The 26216-nt window shown below is 36.0% G+C and overlaps 1 protein-coding gene across 1 annotated transcript in view; it reads left to right on the forward strand.

The window, feature by feature from the left end:
• Positions 1-6173: 6173 nt before the first annotated feature.
• The window catches only part of KLHL18 (Kelch like family member 18), a 32947-nt gene continuing 12904 nt past the window's right edge, over positions 6174-26216 (forward strand). The window contains exons 1-6 of the mRNA XM_088223683.1: positions 6174-6358; positions 8564-8749; positions 11566-11696; positions 12422-12562; positions 13692-13880; positions 25070-25240. Coding sequence (XP_088079809.1) covers positions 8603-8749; positions 11566-11696; positions 12422-12562; positions 13692-13880; positions 25070-25240 — 779 coding nt within the window. The 5' untranslated portion in view covers positions 6174-6358; positions 8564-8602. The remainder of the gene's footprint in view (positions 6359-8563; positions 8750-11565; positions 11697-12421; positions 12563-13691; positions 13881-25069; positions 25241-26216) is intronic.

Genomic DNA, 26216 nt, shown 5'->3' on the forward strand with positions numbered 1-26216 from the left:
ACGATATTTCATATTTATTTCTTAAAAAAATTGCGTATTTATATTTATTTACGACATGTGCCTTTTTTCCTTGTTATTTTTTCCTCCATACCACAATCGATTTGGCATTAAGTGCACTTAGGCCTAAATTTGTATATACATTTTATTTTATCATAGATACAATTTTATGTTCACTTTGCCCAGCTAACGAGGAGTTGAAAATTTGAGTTATATTTCCACTAAACACTCATTTTTTCTACATTTCTACTTATCTTTTCTTTCTCAAACTCACTTTCAACTATGTTGGAGGCTCAAAGGATATTGGCACTTTCTCCTGAAATTTCAGCCCTTTGCTGTCTTACTGATATTACTACTACTACTACTACTACTACTACCATCACGCCATTTCCCGTAGGGGTAGGCAGAGAGAATAGACCGCCAAACACGTCTATCCTGGCATACATTTTTGGCTTTATCCTCATTCATACATCTTGTCATGCACGCCCTTCGGTTCTGCCTGCTTTTGACATGACCGGACTTAAGATTTTGGTTCATCTGATCATGTCACGCCTTTCTTGGTCGTCTTCGTCCCACGTTACCATTCATTTCCGCCACATTTACCTGTTTTACCATTTTTTCGTCATCCATTCGTTCTACGTGACCAAACAATCTCAGAGACTCTTCCTAAATTTTAACAATTACACCTGACTCAGATTTACTCTCTCGCCTGATTTCATCATTTGTAAACCTGTCATGCGTTGATTTCCCATACATTCGTCTAAGAGATCGCATTTCAACCGCGTTCACTCAGCTGTCATCCTTCCTCTGCTCTTACATATATTTTAAAGATATTATGTATCATTACTTAATCTCACTGAACCTTTTACGGTTTTTTTTCATCACGTTATTAAGGCGATATTTTTTTTTGCTCTAGACATCTTCGTCACGACGTTATCTTGGATTTTTTCCTCTTATAACAGGAAAAATTCGACAACGATCATACTACGCAGGCGGACGATTCAGGTTTGACGTTGACATCGACCAGAAATAAAATTAGTGCCGTTCTACAATATCATAAATTCATATTATTGCGTTGCACTGCGGGCACAAGTCGACTTGTGCCCGTATTCCATGTTATAAATTTGATCAAAATATGTATAAGAAGGCACGACTCGAGTCAGGTTTATTTCTTTGATACTATTTTACAAATATCGGCTTTAGAAATATAGTTTTTTTGCGATTTCAGTTAAAATTAGGCAGCCGGAAACAACATGACAGCGTTTTTTTCGAATATCGTGTGGTGAACTCGCATAACGTTGTTTTGCGCTGCTTTTTTCTGTACAGGTTTGTTCTCTGGAGCGGTTAAGGCTGGGATGCAATTCAAAGGATGTTAGCATGTAGATATGGATGGACCGTGTTACTACAGGGCCTCTCAAATAAATACAAACATAAATTCATTAAAATATTTTTGTATTTATGAGTGTTTTCGACTCGATGGCTACTTTCATATAAAAATCCTAAAAAAGGAAAACGAGTGGAGATAAAACCGTCTCGTAGAGTAGTTATTGGCGCATTCACTAACCGTGCTTGAGGTCCCAGGTTCGATTCCTGGTAGGGTATTTTTTTTTTTTTTTTCAAATGTTTTTTTCAATTAATTTATTTATTTTTTACATATTTATTACAGCAATTTACAAGTAATTATTTATACAACAAATTAATTAAGTAGTAAAAGTAAACATTTATATTTTTTATTTTTGCCGTTGGTTTATCTAAACAAATAAAAAATAGTCTTAAATCAAAGTCCTGCTGAGTTGCATACATACAACTCGTCAGCAGGTTCTTATAAATTGCTTCGATTATCCATACTTAACCTACATTAAAAATAATTTTACTTGAAAAATATTATATATTACATACCTATTACATTATCAAAAATTAAAAACTAATACAAAAAACTTTTTTCTATTAACCATAATTTGAGCAAACGTCTCACTCCTGTATTTAACTCAGTATTTTTAATATTGTTTGGTAACATGTTAAATATTATAGGTATACTGTATAGCAGTGTCCTTTTGCCATATTTATTGCAATATCTAGGAACAGCTAGCCATTCCTTACTAGTAAACCTGGTTTTGATATCATGTACCAACTTGTGTTTATACTCGGAGTGCGACGCATGCTGATAAATTAATTTGTACCAAAGTAGAGCCCTAATAGATCATTTATTTACAGATTTATACATCAATGAAATTAAAATATTGTGTCTCTGGCCGACTCTGGCGGTATACATCTTTATGTAGTAGCAATTTGATCATAGAATTTTGCAAAGTTTGAATTAAATTCAAATTAGTTTCACTTGATAACCCTAAGGAAGTTAAAGCGTATCGTATAATTGATTCAGAAAGAGATAAATAAATAATTCGTTAAGTATTAACAGGGACATAATATTGAAATAAATACATTATATTTCTTATTGTTCTTAATCGCTTGCACAATTTTCTAATATGTACATCCCATTTAAAATTACAATCTATAGTTAAACCTAAATAAACATACTGTTCAATATTTTCAATACGGTTGCATAATATCACTATGGATACATGCATAGTTGTGTGATAAAATTGACGGTGTTGTGTGAGTTTTATAGTTCGGTGATCGTATGTGCATAAATGTTTCATTTGAGATAATTATTAAACCTGCGTCATGGGACCATTTTTGCAGGTTTAAAGTAATTTATTGATTGATTTGGTGTTTATTTTGTAGAACTCCATATTTAAACTTATAATTAGAAATCAAACACTGCTTTGAGTCTACTGAACACTTTATTTTATTTTTACAAATATAAACATATAAAAATAAAAACTTCGTGACAATTGTTTCGCCTTATTAGGGCATTTTCAAACGAATGTGAAGATTATTAGGCGAATAATAAGGCGAAACAATTGTCACGAAGTTTTTATTTTTATATGTTTATATTTGTAAAAATAAAATAAAGTGTTCAGTAGACTCGAATCAGTGTTTGATTTCTAATTATAAGGTTAAAGTATTTTATTTAATTAAGTTTCACTGCAATGTTTATCTATCTTTGGACAGTTCATGTGTCAGTCCAGGGAAAGTAAAATATTGCAGTTTTAAACCACTTTTAAAACAAATCATTTACGTCGACTCAACCAGGAATCGAGCCTGGTACCTCAAGCATGGTAGGCGAATGCCAACCATTACACTGAATACCGTACGCAACTACACTGGCTCAGTATCAGGCATAGAAGAAACATTCACGTTCTTTCACTTCTTTACAATATTAAAAATAATCCCACTCCGCCTGTTCTGGTTCTATTTCACACATAAATCTGTATTCTTTGTCGACACGGACACGGAAAATGGACATAATTATTCATTTATTATTTCGTTTGAGAAAGTTGAACATCCCTTAAAGCCCTTGGTAAAATCTCCGTTCAAATCGACAGGTGTTTCTTTACTTCGTGTATAGGCGTAATAGGGCGTTAACACAATATCATTAAAATTTCCTGATATTTGGTCGCGATAAAAATATGGTTAAAAAACATGTAATAGGTAGGTACATGATATAATATTTTAATTATTTTATTTTATTTTATTTTATTTGGGATTTTTACAGCTATTACGTAAACAAAATAATTAGAAAAATCTTAACAATACTAAAGCCAATTAAAAAAATCCACTGTAAATATAATGACACATAATATATAAGAAAAGAAGTTTAGTAATTGTATTTGTGTGACGTTTGTATTCATGTGTATGTGAATGTGTGTATGCGTGAATGAATGAGAGAGAGGATACATGTGCGTATGGGAATGAATGAGGGAGAGGGTGCGTGTGTATGGGTGCGTAAGTATGAAAATAATATATTTGCTTAAAACTTGTAAATTGTATTAAAGATGGTACAATAAAGAGCTTAGTAAAAAGTTAGAAACCTTTTTGTTAAAATTCAAATGACGAAATGATATAAATTGTTTTTTTTTTTTTTATTTTTTTTAAGTATGTTAAATTTCAAAACCGTATTCTGAAAAAAAAAAGCATTTCATTTTTTAAATTTAACTGATACACATCGAATGAATAATGGGCGACGAGTCCTATACAATACGGTAGGTAACCACAAAATGCAGTAAATACGAAATAATGACAACAATAAAATAAGGTTTGACAATACGCGAACGTTGATTCAAAACGAACACACAAATGCATATTATACGCACCTACATAATATATAAATAAGAATAACATATAAGTTTAATAGAATAGTTTAATACATTGATATCTTGTGCAAAATTCGTGTCGAGAAATTAATTTATCACCAACATAGAATTACTACTTATAATAATGTTATTATTTTTGTAAATATTTCTCGATAAATCATCATAGTTATTAATTTTAATACAAAATATTCGTTAAACTGATAAAACGCCGCGTTGTTTTCGACATAAAAATTCTGTATAAAATATTAAACTATAAAGTAGATACTAACTTTCTAAATAAAATACAAATAAATGCGGGATTGAGAACACTCAGACATCGGGAAATATTTAAACTGCCTTTGTTTTCAAATAATGCTACATACCACACACCTATGGACCACATGTGTCGGGAATATTATATATACTGCCAAAACAATAAAATTGACATTTTTCATGATACTCTCTCAGCTTTTGCGAATAATCTCTTAGGAATAAATCCCATTCAATAAGTCACACGTCCAACTTATTTTTCATTGCATTGTATTCTGTATAAAAAAATAAAATAAAAATATTCAAAGATATGTATTATATCTTAATAAATAAATCTATTTTGTGTAATTCTATAATTATTGAACATTTATATGCATGTAAAATTGTATCGATTAATTATTTTAAATTGTATGTATTCGAGAATGTATCTTTGTTGAATTACCTAATAAAATAAATAAATCAACTACTTGGTTTAGTCATACAATTTTATTTTTTGACCAACGAGCGCAAAAGATCAGTCTTGACAACGTTTACTTTGCGTCAGTTAAACCAAAAAAAGTTCATGTTAAAGGCATGGTTTTATTTTACATTTTTTAAGCAGCTCATTTAATATCCCTATTTTTTCTGCATACCCCATACCCATTCCGTTTAAACAGCATGATGGTTTGTGTGTTTTAATACGTCTAATAAGAGATTATAATATTTTTTTAACAGTACCTTTGTAACGCCAAACACAATAAAAGTAGGTACCTACCTACTTACATAATTGAAATGTAACAATAGTATGAATGAATAATCAGTGCGAAATAAAAGTTTACCCTTGTTAATTTTAAGTGTTTTGTATATATCCTTTGTCTGGTGTGTTGCTAATTCTAGAAACCAAGTAGGTATAGACCTTATAGTCATATCATAACGTTTCTGTCAAGCAAAGATTTTATTTTAGAAGCCCTGTATTCGTAATGCAGCAACTGGAAGTGTAGCACAGAAAATATTATTTCCAGACAAAGAATATTCGTTTGAATAGTTTGGTCTTATTTGTGTGCTTTCGTAAATATGTCATACTTTGGTAAAATGCCTCAATAAAGAAAAGACGTTTCTGTTTAATAATGCATTACAATAATATTATTATGTGCAACTTGAGAAAAATAATATCGGAAAAATAGACTAGAAATTTAATTTGATTGCAGAGTCATCTAGTGGTTAAAAATATTATCAATTTTATGTCGATAATAAAGCATGTGATTATTTCATTTTAGTACGTATTTACGAACCCAGATGACCGCTCTCATTCCATTTTTGAACATAAAAAAATATTGTCCATTCAAATAATCAATATAAAATAAATATTAAATAAATTGTTAAATATAATTCCATTTGTACATTAATAATAATAATACATTATTATGACACATCTATTATTTGTATTTTTTTAAATGAAGACAAAATAGACCTGACTAGAGGCGCCACAAACCGATCTTAACATTTCCTTGAAAACTGACTATCTCATTCAGTTTTTGACTTTCCTGTAAAGTGCGGAAAAAGGAGGCAAGTAATGTAAAAACAACCACTATAATTTATTATCAATAAAATGGCACTATTTTTATATTTGATATAGATTAGTCTAGTTTCGCACCTTTCGGTTGCTGTTATACTTAGGTTTGGATATAAGATAATGTACGGAAAACAGCTGTGTTATAAAATTTTCTATTCACACTTCAAAAATGTTACAAGCGCCAAACTGGTCGAACTGACAGTTGTTGATCGTTGAAACGAAAACATAATCGTAAAATATTAGTTATCTTGTTCATTTCAATATTGGTTTATCTTCCGTCAACATTTGATCCAAAATAATATAGAAATCATCTGTGGTGTCATTGGACTTCATTCACAATAAGGTGGTTTACGATTTTTCTATTTAGCTTTAAACCGTGAGATTACCTACACATTATTGAAATAGATTTCGTTCTAATTTGTTTCCCTTCATATTCGTTTCAAGTTCCGAGGTTTCTTCATCAAAAATACGGTTAATCAGGTCACCTTGAGCATCAAATTATAACATCGAAAACGGTTATTATTTACTTTTACTTTATTCATTCTCGTTTCAATGCTGCAATAATTAACATTATTTATGGAGTAATATACGCATGTTTTCTTTGGAAGTGTTAGCATAACCTATAGCAGTGTATTCCAACCTATATCAGAGATAGGTAGACTTCTGTGATAAAAGTCTTACTCTTTTAAAATGTGAGACAAGAGTCTTGTATTTGTAATATAACGATACGTTATTTTGTTGCAGGGACAGGTAATATAACAATTTCATTTAAAAAAAAACTTAAAACATCTTTATTCGTAATCAAACGTTTTTTCCCCCTTGTTAAATGTTGAGTAGTTTAGTTTATTTTCTAAATACTTAGCACGGCATCAACAGCCAACTACTTATAGTAAATTATACTAAAAACTGCTTATTTAACAATACAATATTAATATTTATGTTTTTTATGATACTTCTTGATAAAACTCCATAGTTAATGATTTTGATAAAATTATTAATAATGTTATCAATAAAACTTCTTGGTTTAGTTTTACTTTTTTATTATTTTGACCAACAAAAATTAGATTTCAGAAATAATGTTTCATTCTCAAGTAGGACTGAGTCAGGTAATTTTCACAAAGTTCAAAATCTCGCAACTCGGCGTACCATGTTGGATATGAGCTTTCTATACAAAATTGTTAATAACGTAATTAATAGCCCAGAAATTGTTAGAGGCATTTCATATCGAGTCCCTGTCCGTAGAACTCGTCAATCTGTACTCTTCGACATTCCTAACTCAATGACTAATTATTTAAAAAATAGCACTCTACGAAGAATACAGATTACCTATAATGACAGTTTTAGTGACATCGACATACTACATTGTAAATACCATATTTTTATCAGATCAGTTAAAGACATTTTAAATTTATCTCCTGCTTGACTTTTAACTTTTAATTTGATTTTTAATTTTGTCTTTCAATTTTAACTTTTAATTTAAACTTTTAACTTAATTTTAATTTAAACTTTTAATTTTTACTTTTACTTTTAATTTTAAACATTTGATTTCAATTCTTAATTTATACTTACCTACATCTACTACCTGCATCGAATAATTTATTGTTGATTGTGATTTTTTACAATTAAATTGAAATGTTCATGGAAGCAGAGAGAGAGGGAGGAAAGTAGAGTAGCTTTACAATGTCTTCTCCTTTTTATGAACTTTTTATGTAATATTTTTATTTTTACTTTTTTAGAATTAAATTATTTTTCCCCTCTCCTCCTGCATTCATTAGTGTGAAATCTGTAATTGGTCTTACTTTTTAAAATTGTTCTTTTGTACCTTGTTTTATATAAAGACTGTATGATTTCATTAATAAATAAATAAATAAAATAAACAAGCGCTCTCGCCTAAGTAGGCATCTTCAAGACTGGTAAATTGTTTACGTTGACACCATTTATACTATTTCTAACATATTTTGGAGATAAGGAGATCAAATAAGTATTTTAACAGGGACAGAAATATATACCATTAGTTTGCTAAACAGGTCGTTTTTGGGAGTTATCAGACCGAAATTGGGATTAAGCAAATATGTTAGAAATAGCATAAAAGCTGTAAATGTTGTAATCAAATTAACAAGTCTTGAAGATGCCTACTTAGGCGAAAGCACTCGTTGGTCAAAATAATAAAAAAGTAAAACTAAACCTAGAAGTTTTATTGATAACTTTATTTATAATTTTATAAAAATCGGGTTGTAGTCCTGTGGCTAGTGTCTCGGGCTCACGGACCAAAGGTCCGTGGTTCGAATCCCACTCGACCCCAACTTGATTCCATTTTCTAATAATGAGTTATTTACAACTCGTTAAAAATGGCCCTCAATATTAAATATTTGGGTAAATATTATGCTTGTGGTAAATATTGGAGATGAAACCGATATCCGATAACTATCTATTATTTCTATAGAAATCCATAAGTTTACTAATCTTATTTAAAATCCATAAGTTTTTTATTCACTTATGGGATTGTTATAATTGCTCTGTAAGATAACATTTGATGTTTTTGTTGTAGATTACAAAAATTGTGATGAAACAGTGAGAAAGCAATTAAATGAAAGACTATACAGCATTGTCTTATACCATGGACCGCGAAACAGATGAAAATGTTATTTTCCAACAAACAGAATTATTCACCAGCAGTTTCAGTGTGATGGATGAAATCAGAAAACAAGAAAAATTATGTGATGTTATACTTAAGGTAACTTTATTTGATTTATTTACACCCAACAGGCATCTTCAAGACAAACAACAAACCATCACACCATTTCTCTGTGGTAGGGAGGGGGGGGGGGGGGGGGGGCAGGGAGGATAGAATGCCACTTAAGTCTGTCTGCAAACAGACCTCGCTTCTCCTACGATTCTTCCATTTTTGCCTTGTCCATCTTCGAGTATTTATTGAATTTAGTCATGCCACATCTTTCTCGTTTTCTGTGCTGGCAAGTAATTTTAAAACATTTTTCTGCGCTAAATGAGTATTTAAAAAAAATACTTGCCAGGTTAGTGTGATACATTTTTTTGCAGTATGAAGAGTCAAAGTTGACAGGTAAACTATTTTTAACTCATGAATCGGGCTCTAATATGTATATATACGTAAATGTAATTTTAAAACTTTTTATATTTTTTAATTTTTCTTTCCCAGATTGCATAATGTATACATAATTTTGAATTTATTTCCATGCCTAGTATTATGTTAATTTTGTTATTTTTAAGTATTTTTCATCCCCTTTTTAATTTGTAGTATATCATAATTTTAATTTTTCCGCTTTTGTAAATAATATTATAGTTTAAAATATAAAAACGTCTTTAAATAAATATTGTTATCTGTATGTCCCTAAATGAGTTTTTTTTTTAAACTCCTTGGGAATATTGTATATAATTATGTATAATATGTTTTCAATTTAATAAAAAAAATATTTTTCAAAATATTATTTTGGACTGCGATCAACGGTAGGGTTATTCAGAATTGCATAACATAAATAAGAATCCTAGAATATGGAAAGTGGCACACGAGATGCTGATCTAGGGTATAGATTTTCATGAAATCTATAAAAGTGCCAATATCTGAAAAACTTGATGATTTTTCACCTGAAATAATGTTCATATTCTGGTGTGTCATGAATGGCATATCAACCCTCGGAGAGAATATGTCGAGTTTTGGGACTTATATATACCATATACCATGATGTATAATATATACCACGACGTTGAAGATATTAATAATGATGTATAGGTAAATTTATTCTACTTAAGGCCACGAATATTATTGAGATTTGGGTGTTGGTAATATGTCTGTATACATTTCTGAAGGGTACTAGTGTGTGTTCATCGAACTTGTAGGCCCAATTTACACGCATCGTCGAAATCCACACGGCATGGTAAAATTTGGGTGGACTGACATTATTATATTATTTAGTATTTAAAAACAAAAATCATGGGCTACTCTTAAGTGAAAATCCAGCGAAAGGAAATCAAGTGGAAATTAGTCGCCCTATTGCGTTTGCTTGGCATTAAATATATAAACGTAGTTAAAAAATAATTAGAACACCATAAATAATATCAGTCCACCCTATGTTACATTATTTACCAGGTGGATTTTTACCGTGATGTGAAATAAGACATATTTTCAGGTATAACTTATGACAAGATTAATGTGTTTCTAACGCAGGTATAGAATGATATTTTTTTTATGTTTATTTTGTTTAATTTATTGAGAGATACAATGGCATGTTAAACTCTGAATTATTTATTTAAATAGCAAATGGTTCTCCTGCTGTATCAATTCAGGTAAATTTAGGTGAATTCCGGTGCCGAATTGCGATAAATAACATATTTAACAAGTATTTTTGTGTATGAATTTGAAATATAAAACATGTTTAAAAATACATAATAATGGTTAAAGCTAAATGATATATCCATTGTGATTTATATATATCCATTTATTTATAAATCGGCTGTTTCACAATCGTCGCGTATTTGTCGAAAAGATCAAGTGCTTTCGTTCACCATTTTTAAGACTCAATATAAAATAACAGAAAATATATTTTAAGCATCATTCTATGTAATTATTAATTATTTGTGAAATCAGTCAATCATTATTTAGAAGTGTGCTTTTAGATATTCTATAAATACTCAAATATTATTCTTCCATCAAGTGTATGTTCTGTTTGATTTTGTTTCTACTCGTTTACCCAGTTGGGCCCAAAAATAATAGGGCCACTGAGCAAATAGTAAAATCAATTTTGACAGGCGCCGTGGCGCAGTTGGTTAGACTGCCAACTGCGAAACTGGCATCGCGAGTTCGATTCCCGCCAGTTACAAGAAACAATTCAAGAAATATTTTTTTCTCAATTGGTCTGGGTGTTATGGGGTATTTTTCATAACCTCCTTCCATATTTCCTCTTTCCCACCTGCTGACAAGCCTCTTAATAGAGGCTTAGCGAGTTAATCCTTTAAAAATAAAAAATAAATAAATAAGTAATCCATCCCATGCACTAAAAATTTCCAACCAAAAATCTCAATTTTACAAAACTTGCTTTTGGATCCAACAGTAAGAACAGGAATGGAAAATAATTCATTCGAGTAAGTATTAATTTATATAAAAACAAAAAGTAGGCAACGATTTTAAGAGCACATATCTGTGAACATACAATTGTTTTTAAATATTGTTCACATTTATAAAAAATACAAAAATTATGTTGTTCTTAGGAATATATAAAAAAATATTTCCAAATTAACACAAAACATTTCCAACAAAAAAACATTGAAAATTCACTCTTCATAAATATTTTATGTTAACTTCATGCATGGCAGTCAAACGCACTAACCAGTTTACGAAAATTGGATATAAAAACGTTGTATTTTTGTATAAAAAATAAAATATTTGAATTAAATATAACTTGACAGAAAAGTAACACTGTATTAAATCTATACATCTGTGTGAGTACTGTGATGGGCTCAACTTAGGCTGCATTACCTATACATCATTGATTGATAAGCATGGCGTGTGTTTTTCAGGTCGGTGATAGCTCCATACCGGCTCATAGGATTGTTTTGGCATCCACTATTCCATATTTCCATGGAATGTTTACTAATGATATGGTAGAGAGTACAATGAAAGAGATTACAATGAAGGATATTGATCCATGGTAAGCATTAAACTCATTGTCGGCTTATGTACATAATATTTTGATAACATGTATGTGTACAAGGTCATTACACTTAAATTTCTTATTGAATTATTGCAATAATCATTACATTGACACAAAATGTGTTTTGCTTGTTGGAATTGTGTTTTAACGTATGTTTGTATTATGAAAAAAAAAAATATTTTGTTACTTTTTTATTTTATTATTTATTTCTTAAGTTAGCTCATATTACAATACATAGTATATAAAGTAATATTTACACTTATTTTACTTACATATCTATTTACATCATTTTACGGGACACAACATTTATTTTTAAATTCATTCAAACTTTTTTCATTCTTCATACATTCAGGCATCTCTTCATACATTTTAAAACCTTTATACATAATACAATTTAGAAATTCTGTTTTTTTTTTTAATGGCAGCCTTATTCTATCCTAATTTCTAGTAATATAATTATGGAAATTTTTATTTACCACTATCTTATTAATGAAGTATTAGGGCATTTGATTGTTTGAGAATGTAAATATAAAAACAAGCATATTATATATCAGTCTCTTTTTTATTGTTATCCAATCAAGATCTTCTCGCATTTTTTCTATTTTATTAAACCTACTTTTCATTCATTATTTTTTTTATTGTCTCCTATAAAGATATCATTTTGTGATATTCATTGTATTCCAATTAAGGCGACTATGTTATTAAAAAATTACATTTTTCAGCGCCTTAGAGAACCTTGTCAACTTCGCATACACTGGACGTGTTAAAATCAATTTCTCCAATGTACAGTCTCTTATGGTTGGATCTGCATACCTTCAGCTTAATGAAGTAAGAGATGGCTGTGCTGATTTTTTAAAACACAGGTTAGCTATTTTTCTTTTTTTTTTTAAACGTAAATAAGGAGGTGAAAGACTTTTGGTAAATATTATTTTTAACCCTTGTGTGGCTGTCACGTGAGTCCACCCACAAAGGTCTCTTATTTTTTTAAATAATGAAGCCATATTTTACTATAACAGGCTTACTCATATGATTATTTTTATAAATTATGGAAAATAGATTATTAAATGGTATATTTATTTAATTAAATATGTGTTAATTTTTTTTCAAATTCTTGTATTTAAAAACTTGTCATATTTTACTTAATGTAACACGACGTTACAGTACTGTCTCCAAAGGGACTTTTTAGCACAGTCTTTTGAGAGTTAAAGACAGCTTGTTAATTAAATCAGTCATATTTTTCTCTGTAAAAATCTTTCTCGAGCATACTAATGGGGACTTGTATAAGTTCTCAATGTTTCCCAGCAGATAGTGTTGCCTTTTTACACCGGGCAATACTACAGCTAACTTCATCGTGAAGCTCCACCATTAGGCTTGAAATGACGGCATATGTTATTCCGCCGAAGTGTAAACAAAATATTTTTTTGTAGCATTAAACATGGCGCATTTGTGCCAAAAAGCATTATTTTTTTTTAAAAATCTGCAGCTGAAGCACATAGAATTCCTATGGAGACTCACTGTGACTATGCTCTGTCAGAACTTCACTGAACATCATCATCATCTCGGCTTTGCGCCATGATCAGCTGGGTGTAGTATATTGTGAATTCCTCAAACTCAACAAAATCATCACGAGAGATCGCTGTCAACTACAATTGATGCATCCGTGCTGAGGATTGAAGGCAAATCGGCCACAATACGAAGAGAGTTACGACAAATTAATTTTGCAGCATGAAAATGCCCGTTTCGTCTACTTGACATTTCATTTTGAAGGTTTGTATTCAAACAAACTAATGTATGCAACGTAAAATCAAACACAATATCTTGTAGAGCAGAAATTTTTTGAATGACGCATAACCTTTACCGTTTTGTTACTAAATGTAATTAGTGTCCTGACAATGTGACGGGTATGTCTCGAAACCGTAGACATTGAAAAGTTGGTAAGTGGTTAAATACAAATGTTTACTAACTTTTATTTAGATAATGTTTTTGTTGCAGGTTTCACCCCCACATTGTGATTGGAATCCGCCAGTTTGCAGACACACTTGGCTGCACTGCTCTTGTGGAAGCATGTGACAAATTTATTGATAGTAATTTTTCTGAAATATCCATGTCTGACGAATACCTCAACATTAGTGTAGATGAATTGATGGAGATCATAAAACGAGATGAATTACATGTAGCTAGGTAATTTTTCTTGTGCATGTAATATAATATGATTTATTTATTTTATTTATTCATACAAAAATACATATTACTACAAACAAATTACAACGTACCCCTAACTGTATGAGACCAAGAGCCTTGTTTTGAATTGAGATACATTATTAAAGAATGCCAAAAATAAAAATTACTACAAAAACATAAATTTTAATAAACATCTGGACAAAACACAGTACTACTCATTGTAGCGAAGGACGCGTGTGTTTTGTTCGCTCCGTTTTTAAATTTAATAAAGTGTTCACTATGTCGAAGGATCTCAGTGAAGTGATGGCAGAACAGAGTAAACTAATTGCTCTGTTACTCTGCAGAGTTACATCAATTGAGGATAAGGTGAGCGTTGGATTTGGCGAGATTTTGGATGCTTTGAAATCTCTGCCTAAGCCGATCTCTACCGACTTGTGTAACGGCAACAATATGTCGCAGTCCGCGTCAGCCGACCGCGGCCCGCCCGGCTCGCCCGTCCTGCCTACTAACGTCGTTCCGGCACATCCTGATACGGCGGCGTTACTTGCAGACTGCGTCGCAGTGTCTACAGCGCGTACTTCTGCGCACTCCGGTCCTGCGCCGCCGCTGTCGGCGCGTGTAGCCGAGTCGACTATGGTACCTGCGCCGGTAATAAACGAGAAGCGCAAAATTAATACTCGCTCAGTTGGAAAAAAATCCACAAACGTAATGTCTGCGATCTCGCGGAAGGATAGCAGCGTACCGGAGCGACCGGGGAAGGTAATGACTGAGGTTGCCCCGATCCCCAGTTGTTCGTATTCACTACTTGTCACTGCTCCTGCCGCTGCCACTGCTCCTGTCGCTGCCACTGCTCTTGCCGCCGCCGCTGTTCCTGTTGCCACTGCTGTTGTAAATCCAGCAGTGACACCGCCATCTTCAACCCGCGACGCCACAGAGTGGAAAACAGTGAAAAATAAAAAACGTGTCTTCATTCGTGGTAGCATTGGAAGACGAACTGAGCAGGATTTAAAATTTTATCATTTTTATCCTTTTCACAAGGACACCACGAGTGAAGACATGTTAAAATATTTGAATTCTTTTGTAAGTACCGCTTCATTTAATATTGCAAAAATTAAAGCACGGGGTGATTATTCGTCGTTTAAAATCGGTATTCCAAAAGGAATAACGGACATAGTTTTGAAACCGGAAAATTGGCCACGCAAATCTTTTATTAAAGAGTGGGAAGACAAGCGAGATCCTCCGCGTCTTCCAAATATCAAATGACTCTTTCGTGATGCATCAAATAAAAAGCTGCATTTTTATTACCAGAATACTCGCGGTTTAAAGACGAAGTGTGTAGAGTTCTACAACAATGTCGCAGCTGGCGATCATGACGTCATCGCGTTAACCGAAACGTGGTTAAATGATACCGTCTTTGATTCCGAGATTTTTGATAGTAATTTTACAGTTGTGAGAAGAGACCGGTATGGCCACAGGCAGGGTGGGGGGTGTTTATTGGCAGTGAGAAATAGAGAAAACTTGCGAGTCGAGCGGTTTTCTATATTGGAAACTACCAATGAAGATCTTTGGGTAAAACTAACATACGCTCTCGAAATTACTTTTATTTGTGTACTTTACTTTCCTCCGGCGAGTGAGGCTAACACATATCGATTATTTTTCGACAGGGTTTTGTCCAGTTTAGATTTGTTTCAGAACAGAAGCGTCATTATATTGGGGGATTTCAACTTACCTTCAGCGAGCAACATTGAAGGTATAGAGGCTGATCTAACTTTTTTGTGCTCATTGTTGAAACTTTCCCAGTGTAATGATGTTTTGAATTCTAGAGATAGGATTCTGGACTTAATACTTGCCGGGAAAGAAGTTGATGTGTTTCGGTCATTGTCACCTCTAACAAGAGAAGACAATTATCATCCCGCGCTTGAATTTTGTATCAGTGTGTCGATTAATCGTCCCCATCGAACTGAAGTTCCCACGGAAGGCACAGTCAGTTGGAGAGGCTGGAACTTCAATAAGGGCAATTTTGACCAGCTATGCTTTTTAATGGCCAGTATCGACTGGAATGAGGTATACGACACATTGGATGTAAATGAGGCGGTGCAAAACTTTTATTGTATTGTTGAAGGAGTACTTGATTCTTGTTTTCCTAGAAGGTCTCGGACAACTGGAAGAAGGCGATATCCAAGGTGGTTTTCTGGGGCTATTATTAGGGATATTCAGGTTAAGCATTCCTTCCATAAAAGATGGAAAGCTGCGGGCTGTCAGAATGATTATGAAATGTTTGGTAGATTAAGATCTAGCGTTAAACGTGACATTCGATCAGCGTACCGGTCATTTATTTCCAATATGGAAAACAATATTCTCAAAAATACAAATTGTTTTTGGGATTTTATTAAATCTCAAAAGGCAAACGGCGGGAATATTGACACCATGACATGGGGTGATCGAACTGTTCGGGGCGCAGATATTGCGGAAGCGTTCGCAGGTCACTTCAAAAATGTATACAGTAGTGAACCTCCGCTTCTTGACGTTAACGCTGCTAAGCGGTGTACTACGCAAAACGGTGCACAATCTATTGTTATTCCAAATATCAATGAGAAAGACGTAGCTACGATCATAGATAGATTGAATAATACCAATTCTCTTGGCCCAGATTTTTTACCGACGTTCTTTTTTAAAGGATGCGTAGATTTTTTAAAGGGGCCGCTTTGTTTTTTATTTAATTTGTCATTAAATACAGGAGTCTTTCCAGAAATTTGGAAGATATCTAAAGTTACTCCTATACACAAGAGTGGCTCTAAGTCATCCGTAGAAAACTATAGACCTGTAGCTGTACTTTCAGCGCCAGCTAAGGTATTTGAAATTTTAATAAGTAAAATCATCGCTTCTCGAGTCGAGCCATTTATAATAGATGAACAGCATGGGTTCAGGAAGGGTCGCTCGGTTGAAACAAATTTAATGATATTTACAGACTATATTACGGCTGCATTAGATGCAGGACATCAGGTTGACTGTTCATATAATGACTTTGCCAAAGCCTTTGATACAGTCGATCATGATGTTATGTTAAACAAGCTGAGTGAGATCGGTTTCTCGGATGGAATGCTAAAATTAATGGCGAGCTACCTCCGAAACCGAAATCAATACGTTTCACATGGCTTGTTTGCATCAAAAATTTTTAATACTTACTCAGGTGTTCCCCAGGGATCCAACTTGGGTCCATTACTGTTCTCTATTTTTATCAATGATATTAAAAAAGTTGTAGTCAAATCGCGTTTTTTATTATTCGCGGATGACTTGAAACTATTTTTGAGGGTTAAAACTTTGGATGATTTTCGTTCTCTCCAAACGGATATATTAAACGTATCTGAATGGGGAAGACGAAATAAATTATTGTTCAATATTTCAAAATGCTCAGTTATGTCTTTCACCAGGGCCCACAAAACGCTATTCTTCCGCTATAGAATGAATGACCAGAATCTTTTGCGGATTGCGAAGGTTAAAGATCTAGGCATCACTTTTGTGAGTTCCCTGACATTTCATGATCAGATCGAAACAGTTTGTAGTAGTTCATTGAAGATGTTAGGATTCGTCTTGCGTACTGCTAGGGTTTTTGGTAGTACACGAGTACTGAGAAGTCTTTATAACTCGTTGGTGCGAAGTAGACTCGAGAGTGGCTCGATGATTTGGGGACCGTGTGAGTTGAAGTACTCTCTTATGGTGGAGAGGGTTCAGAAGAAATTTCTTCGGTTTCTCTACATGAGGGAGTGCGGATATTATCCATGGCTTTATCCCACTGAGTTTCTCCAGGGTATGCTTGGTTACAGCAGTTTGAAGACTAGAAGGAATGTGTATTTAACAACGCACTTCTTTCGATTGTTGCGCGGTATTATTGACAACCCTGAAATTATGCGGAGCATTAGCTTTTATGTTCCTGATAATTACCTTAGACAGCGTCAACATAGACTGTTTCACATTCCAATATACAGGACGCCAACTAGAGGACTCACCCCCTCTTAGTGGGTGTTCGGTGTATCAGTTGCGGGCGGAGGGTACGTGAGCGAGGGAGTTACCCCCCAACCTCTCAAACCACTTCGCTCCCGGGGTAGTGTCAGGTTTGTCCGGCTGCGGGCGGGGTTGCCGGGGACAGGTCGTCGGACCAGAACCGGTTATATTTCGTTCGCGGTTGTGAGGCTATATCCTCCTCGGGCTAGGGTTTAGTTTTTGCGGCTGCCCTCGGTTGGCGGGAAGGAATTTATTTTTCTTTTGGCCATTCTCGAGGTTTGGTAACGGGTTGGCGCGCAGGTGTCGAGTACCCACTCTAGTCCTGCAGTGACCAGCTTTCGCTTAGATTAGATTCACCGGTCCTCGTTAAGGTCGCATTCCTGGTCGACCACCTCAGCTGCTTGACCTGTTTTTACTAACAGGATCAAATCAGCGCAGGTGATTGGACGGTTTCCGTCGAGCGTTGTTTTACCTCACCCGGAATCTCCGAGTGAGGGTGTAGACACTCCGTCTCCAGCTTCCAGCTGAAGAGGGACGCCGACGTCCTTCCAGGTCCAATCCCGACCGCAAATCAGCAGCTGGGAATGTCGACGCCGGAGAGAAAGGCCATACGGCGACGCCTTCGCCTGCAAAGAACCCCTTCGAGACGTCAATTTTGACGCCTCGTTCTCCCCCTGTCATTATTAGATCGAAAAGCAGCCCGGAACTGAAGATCAAGAAGGACCAGCCGAAGAAAGGAAATCCCGTCATGGAAAAAAAGCCGAGCAACCAAGAAGCTGCAGCAACTGAAGAAATCGACTCGCCAGACCCAAGCCAAGGCAAAAGAGGCAATCCCGAAGACAGCCGATACAAAGGAGCCGACTCCCTCTTGTTCTGGGACAACGTCCCAAACAGCACCAAGGTCAAAGGTACCAACCCCTTCGACTTCGCTAATCGCTTCCCAGAGGACCCCCCCGCCCACTTCGAGCCAGAAAATAAGCCAAGAAAGTAAGTCAGAAGACATGCCTCTCGACGCCATGTCTTTGAACATGATAACCCTTTCGACCAAAGGCTTGCGCATGGTGGACCCTTTGAAAGGGAATATTACAAAAGAGACCCGCGAAGGCCTGATGAATCTGTTTACAGACATCATCGATTTGGCCTCCGCGATGTCCAGAAAATCCCAGCAGCAAGAGACGACTTATTTGAAAGAAAAAATCGCTCTGATGCAGAGAAGTGTCTTCGCCAATGCTCCATCTTCAGCCAGTCCGAAAAGCTATGCTTCCATGGCAGCATCAGGATCCTCCCATGCTGTCATCATCAGTTCTTCGGACAAATCCAAGACGAGCTCTGACATCATGGCTTCATTGAGACAGGATGTCAGACCATCCGTCTTGAAGGTCGGAGTAAGTGCCATGATTCCAGCTAAGGATAACAAGGTTATCATTAAGCTCCCAACGTCCAATGATGCCGAAACTATAAGGGCTGCTCTCCCAAGGTTGACCAAGGGAAACCTGGTCGCCAAGGAGGGCAAAAGGTTAATGCCGACAGTCCTGCTGAAAGGCATTGAAAAAGAAACCCACGATGAAGACCTGATCGAATACATTCTCCAGCAGAATGACTCGATCTTCGAGGCCGCGGGGGAAAACAAAGACGCTTTAAAGTTGCAAAGGTCATTCCGCAACAAGAACAGTGAGCGTTTGAGAAATGCCGTCCTACTTGTGAGCAAGGAGGTGAGAGAAGCCATGATCAGCCAAGGCCGAATCAGCATCGGTTATCAGAGGGTGCAGGTCGAAGACAGCTGCCCCTTAATGCAATGCTACAAATGCATGGGCTTTGGTCATTCTGTGGCAAGATGCCTGGAAAATAAAGACCGTTGCTTGCATTGTGCAGGAGACCACAAATCTATAACCTGCACCAAGAAGGACAAAGAAACCGATTATCGATGCTGGAACTGCATCAAGATGGCTAAGGGTAAAACCGAGGCATCTAAGCACAGGGCCAACGATAGGGAATGTCCCTATCGAATCAAAATGATGATGAGAACTATGGAGAGAGTCAATTATGGCTAGCTCCATTCTGACAACCACAACCGGGATCCATTCACACATCGCCGGCGCGACTAAAGTTATACAATGGAACCTGGGCCGCTGCAAAGCGGCACAAGAAGAAGCACTGGCCAACAGACGGGGGGCGGATATACTGCTGCTTCAGGAGCCTTACACGGGCAACACAGGCAAAATTAATGCATCGGGAATTACCGTCTATCAATCGGTAACATCATCGCAGCATGTCTGTAAAGCAGCGGTTATAATCTGCAAACCCAATTTAACTGGAATTCTGTTGAGTAAATACAGTGACTCTAATACAACGCTGGTTCAAATAACAACTGACGCCGGACCCATGGTAATCGGATCCATGTACGTGGAACCAACCTCGGATGTTGCTCCCGCACTAGATAAACTCAGGCTCCTGGGAGATGTTCCCATTCTCATAGGAGGTGATCTTAACGCCAAAAATGTGTGGTGGGGAAGCGCAAGAACGGACCGAAAGGGCGAAAAAGTTGCAGATTTCTTGTCTGAACTTAATTTGCACACCTTGAATGAAGGTAATCGGCCCACTTTCGAGGCCTTTCGCGGTCACCTCCACCTCAAGAGCGTTATTGACATAACATTCTGCTCTTCAAGTCTGATAGACACCGTCGACAGATGGAGAGTGGAGTCTAACAATAACCATCTTAGTGATCACAATCCTATATACTTCGAAATTTCAGCCAGAATATGGAACCCTACGGAAACCAAAACGGCCATTTATAACAACAAAAAGGCCAACTGGGAGAAATTTTCGAAAGAAGTTCGACGTAAATTAAAGGAACGTAAAATATCACAGATTTCTTTCTCCGAAGTAAGTAACTCGCTGGATTTGGAGAAGAAAATCATTTTGTTGATGGAAATTTTAGACGAATCGTGCAAAGCAAGTATACCAATCAGGAAACCCTTCAAAAGGCAACCCTGTCCTTGGTGGAACACTGAGCTCGATAAACTAAAGAAAGTTGCTAGGAAATGCAGGCACAGGCTTCAGAACTCAAGTTCTCTCCGTAGAGAGACTAAGACACTTCCTGAGTACCTCGAGGCTAAACAAGCCTACAAAATCGCCATTGAAAAAGCAAAAACGGAATCCTGGAAGAATTACTGCGGCTCTCAAAACAGAGAAACCGCCTGGTCTGCAATTCACAGAGTGCTGGTCAACCGGAAAAAGACTACTCCATTAGCGACGCTTAAGGATGGCAGCGAATACTTGGCTTCGGCTGAGGAAAGCGCTAGACGTCTATTGGAGAGGTTCTTTCCGGACGACAATACACAACAAGAGACTAGTGAGCAAATCGACATCAGGCGGATAGCAGAAATCATACCTTATACAGAAAGCGACCCGATATTTACGGCAGAGGAGATTGAGGATATAATATCAAATATTAATCCAGAAAAGGCGCCCGGTGAAGACCATTTCACCGCGGACATCTGCCTTCACTTCTTCAATGTGAACAGGTCTCTGGTACTGGGTATGTATAATGCATGTCTCAGAGTGAGCCACTTTCCATCTCAATGGAAAATAGCGAAGGTCATTGTCATACCCAAACCGGGAAAGGATGACCTTCAAGACATCAAGTCCTACAGACCGATCGGACTTATCTCGGTATTTGGCAAAGTACTAGAAAAGCTGATGATCAATCGGATCAACTGGCATTTTCATCGCAAAGGTAAGTTGAGTCAGAAACAATACGGATTTACACCCCAGAAATCAACAGAAGACGCTCTTAACGCATCAGTTAAGGTAATCAGGACTGCACTGCATGACAAGAAAATGATCATAGCGATCTCGCTCGACATAAGAGGAGCCTTTGATAACGCTTGGTGGCCATTTTTAATGTGCCAACTGAGCAATAAGAAGTGCCCTCGAAACTTGTTCATGTTGGTGAAGAGCTATCATCAACAAAGGAAAGTTGTATTGTCACACTTCGATGCCACTCTCGAAAAGGTAACGACCAAAGGATGCGTTCAGGGATCCTCCTGTGGACCGAGCTTCTGGAATTACATCTTAGATGATGTACTCCAGAAAGACTTGGGTGCGGGAGTCGAACTGAAGGCATTTGCGGACGACCTTCTCTTGACAGCCGTGGCAGACAATACAACAGAACTTGAGAGGATGACAGACAATGCGCTGAAGATTATCACAACATGGGGCTCAAAAGCTAAACTCCAATTCGCTGAAGACAAAACCAACGTGATGTTTATAACCAGAAGAAAGGACCGCCAGCCAACCATTCATATGAACGGAGTCCAGTTGAACTATGTGGACCACTTTAAGGTTTTGGGTCTTACCATAGATCGCAACCTAAATTGGTCCAAACACGTTGACGGTGTTTGTAAAAAAGCCGCAGGTATTACAAACAAACTCGTGAGAGCCGCCAAACCCACATGGGGTGCATCGCCGGAGGTTATGCAGCAAATATACGTAGGCGCTGTAGAGCCTCTGATTACGTACGCCTCAAGCGTGTGGGTGGACGCGGTCAACAGGAAAGTCAATCGGAAGAAATTGAACTCCATCCAACGACAAATAGCCATCAGGTCATGCAAGGGATACAGAACAATCTCCTTGGTATCAGCACAGGTTTTAAGTGGATTCATGCCACTCGATTTGAGAATCAGGGAGCTTGCAGAAGCATATGAGGTGAAGAAGAGCCTCACTTTGCAAGACTTGCCACAGGACAGATTTTACCAGGGAGTGGGAGACTATTTCTCACTTCCTCATCCGGCGGAGCGCTATCCGATAGATCACGGCTTTGATGATCAGGTTCTGCCTGGGACGGCGCAGGAAGAGTTGAGGATCTACACAGATGGCAGTCTCTTGGACGGCAAAGTGGGTGCAGCGTTTGTACCTTACGATGGCGTCAGAGAGCTGCCGTCGAGAAAGTTGAAACTCGGCGATTTCTGCTCCGTGTTTCAGGCGGAACTCTTTGCGATCAGAGAAGCCCTGGTCTATGTTTTGAAGAAACCACCAAACAGATGGAAGAAAATAACGATCCTGACAGATTGCAAATCTGGCGTCCATGCAATAACTGACCGAAATTCGGTCAACCCTATTGTAATGGACATTAGAACAGATATCCAGAAGCTTCGATGCAGACACCAGGACGTGTACATCGGCTGGATACGGGGACACTGCGGAATCCTTGGCAACGAAAAGGCTGACGAAAAGGCTCGGGAAGCTACACTCAAGAAGACAGCCCCCGATTTTGCCGATTTCCCGCTCAGTTTTGCCAAAAGGAAAATAAGAAGCAGAACCCTTCAAGTCTGGAACGATCGTTATTTAAGTGAACCTACCGGAAGTATAACTAAAATGTTTTTCCCTACCATTTTCCATGCCTTTGATTTCAGGAGAAAGCAGAATGCTGGCTACGAGCTCACCCAGATGCTTACGGGTCACGGTGGGTTTATGAGCTACCTGCATCGCTTCAAGATCTCCGAAATCGACAGCTGCCCATGCGACGATGAAACTCCTCAAGATGTCCCTCACCTGTTGATGCATTGCCCCCTTTTCAGCTTTCAAAGACAACAGCTGGAGGCGCGCTGCAGAAGCTTGGGTGAAGATCTATGCGACATCCCATCGGTGATAGGTAATAAAGAACTCACACGAGAGGTAGTATTATACATGATCAATATAGTGCAGGCTATTGGTAAAATAAACCAAAGTAGGGAAGAAAATGCCGAACACTCCTCTAGTGGAACGGAAGGCCTGTTGACTACTGCCAACAGGCCGGCTTCTCCTGAAGAGTTTTGAGTGGTTTCCTCTCCACATAAGCAAATGCTGAGAAGTTCCTGATTGGCCCACATTAGTATATCCCACCTGATCCCAACAGTTTAGATCAATTTAAAGAAATTTAATTGCAGAAAAATCCACTTTTGAAATATAAACCTTGTATATTATAAGCAAGGTAAATAATAAAGCAACTCCTATATAAAAAAAAAAAAAAAAAAATATACAGGACCAACCTGCCAATGGTTATGCCTGTTGGAAGGGCTATCTCTATGTTGAACAATATCACTTTGGACATTGACATTTTTCACGTCTCTGAGGGAGTTTTTCGTTACAAGATTCTCTTACTTTTTTAACATATTATTCTTTGGATATTATGTATACTAATGTGTTTTTTTTACATATACCTAATTTTACCTAATTATTTATACATGTATGAATTAAGATATTTTATTTTGTAATGTACATATATATGAATAAATAAATAAATAAATAAATAAATAAATAAATAAATAAAAAACAATATCGCTGTCTTTAAAATATATCAATAAATAAAATTGTCCTCGAATGAAGTGATAATTAAACTGCTTGACGTTTTATTTATTTTTTACAATGTTTTTATGTTTCAAATATAATAATGATGTTGCCTCCCTGGGGTTTTAAGATGTTTAATGATATAAACCTGGGTTCAAATTCTGGAGCATATTTTGAATTTTTAGACATCTTGAAAATCTTAGAAATTAAAAAAGCGATTCACAATATAAACATAACCAAATAAACTATATTTCCCATAATCCACTTCTGTCTAGTTTTAAAGATCGTATCCATCTCACATTACAATTCCCATCTTTACAAGAGCAATATGTTAAAAAGACTTGACTTATTAGCTCCGTATTATGTTTGATGTGCACAGATTATGTGTTCCCGCATGGGTATTTGAAGCAAACTTAGAAATCTCCACCAAAAACGGAAATTTAGTTGTTGATGCCAAAATAAACTGTACATTAAAACCTACTTATCTAAATAATAGCGTAATTCAAAACTGTCTCTAAATCGTGCAAAAACAGATTTCAATTATACTAATTGACACCGCAAACTTAGCATTCTCCATTGAGTGAGTGAAGCATAATTAGAAATCTCACAATTCTTTTTTCAAAGTTTTTCGCAAATATCTCAGTAACTCCTTCAATGGAGATTCCTAAGTTTGCTTCTAATACCCTGGTATATTTATTTGATAACATTTAGTAATCACTGTTAAAAATAAAATAGAATAAGATCATTAGTTAAGTATACCTCGATGAAGAAGCTTGTGTAGCTTTAAAACCGGCAGGTAGAAAAAAAAATGTGTTTAAAAACATTTATTTTATTTAATATTTAAATTAATTACTTTCCAGTGAAGAACAAGTTTTCGAAGCTGTGATTAAATGGGTCCGCCATGATTCTGAATGCAGATCACCCAACCTATACAAATTACTGTCCAGGGTTCGTCTTCCACTTCTAACCCCACATTACCTGGCCGACAGAGTGGCCACTGAAGAACTGGTCAGAATATCGCATCAGTGCAGGTAATCTATGCCCATTACAATCCATGAATTGACAGTAAATAATCCACTGATAGTGCTGACCACTAAATAATATATGTATGGAATTGTTCCTTTTGAAATTGTGTTCCTTTGCCACATATTCAATATTCACTACCCTTAAGGTATTATATTACGAAAAGGGCGCTATATAAGTTATACTTAATATTAATAATAAAAATATGTACGAGAATAATAAATTGTTATCTAGTTTCAAATTAAAATTCAACTTTGTATGTTTTTTTCTACATTAATTTAGTTTAGTTTCGATTTATTTCAACAGAGAGGGAAAAAGTTTTCGAGAAGAAATTTGGAAGTCTAGGCATTTACAGGGCTTATGACCTGTCATTGGCTGGTTTAAGTGGCCACTTTACACACTGTGTAACATTCACCATTCTGCCCATGTTTGAACATCCACATTTCCTCAACTCTTCCATCTGTTGACTTTTGTGAAGTGAAAGAGCTGAAACCTTTATCACGTGGGTTCATAAGCCCTGTAAATGCCTAGACTTCCAAATTTCTTCTCGAAAACTTTTTCCCTCTCTGTTGAAATAAATCTAAATATGAACAACTCCCTAGGGAGGAAATCCAGCCAGTCTGCAGGCATTTGGACATAATCAAACATTGTTGAATTACTACCTGGTAAAAGAAGAAGTATAAAAATTGGAAAATTGTTTCCAGGCGTTGCCTAGTAGGTGATTTGGTTCAGCCGGATGAATCTCACCCACGTGATAAAGGTTTCAGCTCTTTCACTTCACAAAAGTCAACAGATGGAAGAGTTGAGGAAATGTGGATGTTCAAACATGGGCAGAATGGTGAATGTTACACAGTGTGTAAAGTGGCCACTTAAACCAGCCAATGACAGGTCATAAGCCCTGTAAATGCCTAGACTTCCAAATTTCTTCCCGAAAACTTTTTCCCTCTCTGTTGAAATAAATCTAAATATGAACAACTCCCTAGG

The sequence above is a fragment of the Micrasema longulum genome, unplaced genomic scaffold, assembly GCF_059751315.1.
Source record: "Micrasema longulum isolate JH-2025_06_02 unplaced genomic scaffold, ASM5975131v1 h1tg000248l, whole genome shotgun sequence".
Lineage (NCBI taxonomy): Eukaryota > Metazoa > Arthropoda > Insecta > Trichoptera > Brachycentridae > Micrasema > Micrasema longulum.